At 39.7% G+C, this 7,598-nt stretch overlaps 1 protein-coding gene across 1 annotated transcript; it reads right to left on the bottom strand.

Moving 5' to 3' along the window:
• Window positions 1-6,155: 6,155 nt before the first annotated feature.
• Window positions 6,156-6,845, bottom strand: LOC140934467 (uncharacterized). Its single transcript, XM_073384086.1, has one exon. The coding sequence runs from the start codon at window positions 6,843-6,845 to the stop codon at window positions 6,156-6,158; it is 690 nt and encodes a 229-aa protein (XP_073240187.1).
• Between the last annotated feature and the right edge of the window lie 753 nt (window positions 6,846-7,598).

Below are 7,598 nucleotides of genomic sequence, written 5' to 3'. Positions count from 1 at the left end.
TCTATTTCAAGTCCGAAAAAGCCGTGTAAAAGAGGTCCGAAGCCGAAACAAATCGGCCCATCAGATTACTGTACGATATGCAGGTCCTGTTTAATACGTCGATAATTCTGGGCAATCATTCCGTGTCCAACGTTGACAAACACTTCTACACACATGACGCGAGCGTAACGAGTCGTTGACATGATGATGACAGGATAATCGCTGTTCAGCCAATGGTAATTTGCTTTTCCCTGGGAAAAGCAAGTTTCAGTTAGGGAAGGTAGGGTCACACTTTTATCGGAAGGAATAGAGTACTTCATGTTGCTTCTGTTAAAGTCGACTCTCTTATTTATGTTAACTAACATACAAAGCCTTTGGAATGCTATAACTTGCATGTACAAGCAAAGCTACTAGCCAAGATCAATCCAAATGATTTACAAGTTTCGAAATATTAAATTAAAAAGTTATCTTCTCTCAACTAACACAATCGTCTGTCTCAACCCGCTGTCGTCCATATTTTGGCGGAGGTAGTGTTTCCTGACAGGGATCTGGTGTAAAATCAGAGTCCGGTGAGGACTCGTCATTTAAGCTACTTAAACTCGAACCGACAATCGCTTTGCGAATCAGTTTTGACCTCGGAAAGAGATGAGGTCACTAATTGTTGTTGCACATTTCTTAACGGGGCCTTTCGAAATTGTTTACGATCCATAGAATTGTACGGCAAGCTGCCAATGTGCGCTTTGATTATTGCAACTTTTTCAGCTTTCTTCTCTTTGTAGGGGATCTTGTGATGGGAAAGGTACAATGATAGCCGGTTCACCCTAGAGGACAACGGCTTGTCGGAGTCGTACAGTCCAACCTAGTCAATGTCATTCTACTCCCGGTTCAGCCGTTCCATTCGTTGCCTTTCATTCTCCTCTTTCTTCTTCTCTTAGCGCATTTTTATCTAAGCAAGGTGTTCAACATACTCGGCCACAAGCTTTTCGGGAACAATGTACTTATCTGAACATTCTCTAATGGCCTCACTGTCTCCACTAACTAATATACTTCCTTTAAACAATCGCTTAATCTGTGTTCGAGGCTGGAAGTCGCCTGGTCCACGGTCATCGGTGGACGTTTTACACCAAGAGAGATAATGGAAATTAAGTAGCTTGATAAAGTCGGAATATGGTCCTCGAGTGGAGTGCTATTAGTCTCACGATTCTCACAAAATTTATACGGTTGGCCATTTCGCTCTTGACACGGCATTCGCCTTTACTCCATATAAAGCTCTCTTGTAGTTGCTGGATTATCGGAAGACACACAAAAGCCAACTGGTGATTTATTGCTTTCAGAGCATCGCAAACTTCCGGGACTGGCGCTTTCTTTCAGTCACAAAACAGCGGCGAAAGCGTTCCTTGTAGGGACAAGTGGTCCAAAATGACAAGTAGAATTTTGGTAGAATACTCTTGGAGAATTCAGAATATTCGCCCTTTGGGTTCGGGAACCACCCTAGGTCTTCATCTTTCTACTTCTCTGGACTTGCCCTTCAACTTGTTCCCGCGTCCGATGTGCTGTCTTCCTGATGTCTCGAAACAGAGTCAGAGGAGGAGTTATCATCATTTTTAGAATGAAAAAACAGTCGCAATAGCCACAAGTCGCTCCATCAGACCTCATGAAATCATCGCATTCACCAAGCACATCTCCCTCTTCCTATCTCTTGAATATCCTTGCCAATCTTCCTTTTCGTAGGCAAAGGTTTTTCGGAAAATAAGATTATTCCATTGTTTAAAAAACACGGGACCAGAACGCAGAAAGCAGAAATTCCTCACTCACTGTAAAATAACTCAATCAACAGGTATGGCGACCCAATTGTAACTCGAGGTTTTTAGCGCGAAAATGCGCGCCACCCTGACTTTTAGAATGAAATAAACAACAAAGTCGAATCGCTTTTCGGCTAAATTTTTGTCTACGCTAACGCTGATAACAGAGAAAGAGCTAAAGCGAGAGATAAAAAACAAAGGAGACCAATTTCGCAAGAAAAACAACATGAAAATTTTATATCGGCGGTGAGGAAATAAGAGAATGCTAGCAGTCACCAAGGAGACGCCAGCAAGGTAAAAGTAATCGTCAGTGGAAAAACCGAGTAGTAATGGCTCAGTCAATCAAGCGTGCCCTTTCCCCCCCCCCCCCCCGGGGATTGGTCGGGCATTTGTCATCTTATCGGTCCCGGCGGTGGGAATTTGTCAGAAAACCTCTGCCAGGGGGTGGGGCATTCTTCTAGAAGCGGTTAACGTCGTTCCTTTTTCAATATTTCACTTTAAAAAATTGCTTCCCGCCATCGTGATCAGTTCGGACATGGGGGGAAAACAATCAATGTATCGTTGAAAGAGTTTGAATAAAAAGACAGTTTCTTTGTGCCGGAATGAGTGAATGGTTGAGGCAGAAAGGCGAGATATTTGAAAGTTAATATAAACTTTTTGTGTATTGTACGATCAATGCGACAATTATTACGGTGATGAAACGGTGCTATCGTGATGAGAATTAAAGAAAATCATGTTCAGTTCATCGGTTGTTTGTTTATCATTTACTTCAGATCAAAGGTCTTCGAACATAAGAAAGGTAGTATGGTTCTGTTATTGATATTGATCAGATGGCGGGATGTAATCTTTTTTGCAGTAATTTTTACCAGCGGCTAAGGGCGATTTGTGTTGGGCGCTTCACTTGTCTTCGTTTGCCCGGGGGGATGGGCACGCTTGGAATTGACTGAGCCATAACACAAACAACAAAATCTTTGGTAAGCACATACGACATTTTTTTTTTCCATAAAATGGCTAACTAGAAAGATTCACGTTGTGGTCGTGCAAAACAACGGCAAAAGAGTGTGTTGCCCGAGGAAAGTTGTTTTTTGTTGCCAGTTAGCCCGGAGTAATAAATCGATAAAAATCAGGATCGATATATCGATTAAAAGGGTAAATCCGATTTGACTGATATCGATTGTATCGATAAATCAATAGAAATCGATGAAACACTTGTTCCGTTCATCCATTTATCTTGATTTTTACCGATTTCACCGATTTATATCGGAAGATACATCTATTCATCAAAAATTGAAAACTGAATTCATGCAAACCGGAGAGTACATTTGTTGACAATTGAGTTGCAGTTGAGGGTCGAAAGATCAAACAATTATCACTTTTGAAAAATATCATTTATTTAAATCTTTTCTTTTTCTCCAAACCGGGTTTAAAATCATTTTATGATGGCTGATATTTGGCCAGGTTTGCAGGCGCTCCGTTTTTCACGACTTAGATCTGCCACCTTCTTAAAATATCGTCGGAGTACGGTTCCGGGTGTAGTTGCATCCCGGAGTAGTTAATAGATACAAATCGAAATCGATAAAAATCGTTAGGTGATTTTTATTGATTGATGACAGAAAATGGTGAGAATCTATCAAGGGGAAATCTGAAATTCATGCGTGGAGATCTTTATCTAAGGTTGTATTTCTAGTAATGCTTGCTCGGGGATCCGCATGTAATTAAACGCAACCGTTTATGTTATTAGTATAGGTAATAGCATGATTTGTAGTGATATTTGGCATAAATACCACGAGTGATATTTCAAAATTGTTAGACGTAATTTCACGAGCCATTAGGCGAGTGAAATTTGAGACAATTTTGAAACATCACGAGTGGTATTTATGCCAAATATCAAGTACAAATCATGCTATTATTTGTTTATAGTACTACCCACAAAAGGTTTGTAATTTTCACATGTAGGTATTTTAAATTAAGCTGAAATACCACTGCTCTAAGCCAATCAAATTGCAGAAATTTCTTATGTAGTGGTATAATGTACAAAATAAAGGGTTTTTAATTCTCATTTTCATGTTTGTTGATCAGTTGTTACTCGAGGATATGTTTTCTCTGCTGTACTCACTATGTAGTATCTAACTTACGCCAAAAACTAACAATGGCGGGATTCTGTTATATATCGTTAAAATAAAAAAAATATCGATAATTAGTTTATTATATACATACTGAGAAATACTCACCAAAAAGTATGTGTATGTGTTGCAAATTTTGATATGCAAATGAGCTCTAGCCAATCAGAGGAGTGAACTATGGTTTTCACACGTGAAAAAAATGATACGTCCAATCAGAATCGGGAACGATGTTTTTTCACATATGAAAAAAATGATACGTCCAATCAGAAGCCACAGAGGTGTGTGAGTTTCGCGCCAAAATTCCCGCCTTTTCTTGCAGCTTGCTGAGCGCCGCTTCGCACACATTCGAGGAGAAAAGTTTTTCTCAAGAGTTTTTTCTCGTTAAAAAAGTGAAAAACATTTCAGAAATGGAGTGGAATTGTTTCGTTTGTTTCACTGTCGATAAAGAAAACCGTGGCGTGCCGGTGAAACAACAGCGGAAGGGGAAAAACAGAACAACAGTATATAGACGGTATTTACCCACTCGTTGTTTTTGTATCGTTGTTTTTGTATCTGATACAAAAACAACTCGTGTGTAAATACCGTACGCCAGCACTTTCCATAAAGTATTCTCTATTTATCGATTTTCGCTGTTTTCTGTTATCAATTCATAAAACTCCCTTGATTGCAATCGATCTTTATGCTGTCGCCGTTTAGCTTTGCTCGATGTTATTTTTTTGCTCGAGTAAATTATAAGTATATTAACGAGATCCATATCATATGGGGGGAAATGGCGGCTAAAGGGAGAGCAAAAAGAATGAGGAAAACCAAGCGGGGATTGAATGGGGAATGAGGAGGCGCCCTTTTCTCATTTCCAGTCTTTTGCTTTTCACCCTGTCATTTGCCTTTTTCTACACCAAAAAGCCCTCAGGCTATTTATTTGTTGCCCCTGGGCGAGATAAAAAAGAGCGTGTAGAATTTACATGATGCTTCTCAGTCTACACAAAAGCAGATTCTGTTTGTGAAGTAAAGTTCAAAGAACGATTCAGGCACCAGAATTTGCAAAACTTTCTGAACGGATACAAGTGGTTTCCGATGGCGACAAAATACTTTCTTGTCGAGAAACAATATTTAGTTACATATGTAAGTTACATTAGCACTAGATGACAACCTACAACCCGTTCAACATCTTCTAAAAAACTGAAACGACAGTACCTAGTTGTCTTTTGTGAGAATCGTCCAGATCACAATCGAGTAGAAACTTGAAAATACAACCCTCTGATCACTACAAACAAAACGTCAACATAACCTTTAACCAAACCATAAAATTGCTTAGAAACGAAACTACATGTAAAAGAAACCTACGAGGCCATTTATACAAGCTCTTTTTTCGTGAAAGTTTTGCTGCTACTCTGGACACAATTTTGAACATAGCTGAGCGATTTCTTGGAGATTTTACAACTTTCTAAAAGTTATACAAGCGTTACAATTAAGCATATATGATGCACACAATCAATCGACAAGAGATATATGATAGGCTTCTGGTTATCCAAAAAAGGATATTCGTCGAAAAAACGCGACAAATTTCAGGTAGGTTTGATAAAAGAGCTGTGGAAACGCCGCTTGAGAACTAGAATGATTTTCAACAACAATGGAATAAAAATTGCAACAAACTTTGACCTTGTAAACAGGTCTCTATAAAACCGGAACGTCCTTTTTCTTTCAGTATTCTTAACCTTAATAGGGCCATTTATACGAGGAAAAATAAGACGCGTCTTACATAAGACGCGAACTGTACCATTTATACGAGCATGTCTTATCTAATAAGACGCGTCTTAGCTAAGCCGCTTCTTATTTTAGACGAAATGTGCCGTTTATACGAAAAGTTCGCGTCTTATTCTTCCTCGTATAAATGGCCCTATTGTGTCATATGATAATCATAGTGTTGAATGAGAAGAGCCTCACTATCCACCTCCTCTCCACAAATCCAGCAAATGCGTTTCGCAGTTATAACTGATCCCACGTCTTCACTACCATAGCCGCAAGTGTGGACCCTTTCATGTCGCCTTAGGGTTCCTGCACGACTAAAACACTGGCCACACTGTTTACATTCATACGGCTTTTCCCCAATGTAGACTCTTTCATGTCTCCTTAGGGTTCCTGAACTACTAAAACACTTGCCACACCGTTTTTATTCATAAGGCTTTTCCCCAGTGTGGACTCTTTCATGTGTGCTTAGGTTTCCTGCATGACTAAAACACTTGTCACACCGTTAACATTCATAAGGCCTTTCCACATTGTGAACTCTTTCATGTCTCCTTAGCGCTTCTGCTTGACTATAACACTTGCCACACAGTTTACATTCATAAGGCTTTTCCCCAGTGTGGACTCTTTCATGTCTCCTTAGGGTTCCTGAAGTACTAAAACACTTAGCACACCGTTTACACTCATAAGGCTTTTCCCCAGTGTGGACTCTTTCATGTGTCCTTAGGTTTCCTGCGTGAGTAAAACACTTGCCACACCGTTGACATTCATAAGGCTTTTCCCCATTGTGGACTCTTTCATGTCTCCTTAGCGCTCCTGCTTGACTATAACACTTGCCACACAGTTTACATTCATAAGGTTTTTCCCCAGTGTGGACTCTTTCATGTCTCCTTAGGGTTCCTGAAGCACTAAAACACTTAGCACACCGTTTACATTCATAAGGCTTTTCCCCATTGTGGACTCTTTCATGTGTCCTTAGGGTTCCTGCATGACTAAAACACTTGCCACACCGTTGACATTCATACGGCTTTTCCCCATTGTGGACTCTTTCATGTCTCCTTAGCGCTCCTGCTTGACTATAACACTTGCCACACAGTTTACATTCATAAGGCTTTTCCCGAGTGTGGACTCTTTCATGTCTCCTTAGGTGTTCTGTGCCTGTAAAACACTTGCCACACCTTTTACATTTATGACGCATGGTACCGAGTCCAAAAATCTGGCCCCGGTTGTTTAAACGTTGGATAACTACAGGATAGAAGTTTTTTGAAGTAGAAGTTTAGAAGTTTACTAAAGCTTATTGATCTTCATAGAAGTTACAAATGAAATGAAATCAAATTAAAACATACATGTACACACAAACAGCCTCTGGTCCCAATAGCTTGGCTAACGGTTAGCTGGTCCAAGGTCGAAAACAAATACATTTTTTATATATATAAAAATGTACGATGACCAGAATATCTTCGCTACCGTTAGAGCGTTATCAAAATATTTTGGGTTGAACGTTTTATGATTACAAATACTGCAAAAACTGGGCAATGTTAATTCCCATTTGTCACCTAAAGAAAAAAAGCGCTTTTGAAACCGATCCAATTCACCTGAGAGCTGTTTCGTTATAACATCTTTTAATTAGAAGGATCATTGAAACCTTGTCAGGAACTGGTCGAAAAGTATAGGGGGTGGGGCAGAGCCATTGGAAATGTAGAAAATGAAAAAAAAGGCCCACCTCTTCCTTTCGCTCAAACCGACTGACCCACACCCAAATGTAAGTTCAAAAATGCATGACGCACACCCTAGAGGACCGGAATTTGACGTTCTTTCTTTAATAAGAAAAAACACATTTTATGTGAGACAAAATCATAAAGCTTAGCTTCGTTTTGGCCCTTTTTTGTGAGGAATATATGTGCAAACATATATCTGGTGAACACAAATGGACCAATTTTGCATTGAGTTC

Source organism: Porites lutea, chromosome 4 (assembly GCF_958299795.1).
Source record: "Porites lutea chromosome 4, jaPorLute2.1, whole genome shotgun sequence".
NCBI classification, from domain to species: domain Eukaryota; kingdom Metazoa; phylum Cnidaria; class Anthozoa; order Scleractinia; family Poritidae; genus Porites; species Porites lutea.
Note: the sequence above shows the minus strand (reverse complement) of the source record. Positions and strands in the feature narration are given on the sequence as shown.

What these genes read in the sequence shown, in the direction of transcription:
- LOC140934467 (XM_073384086.1), bottom strand. Translation starts at nt 6,845, where the DNA reads ATGCGTCATAAATGTAAAAGGTGTGGCAAGTGTTTTACAGGCACAGAA.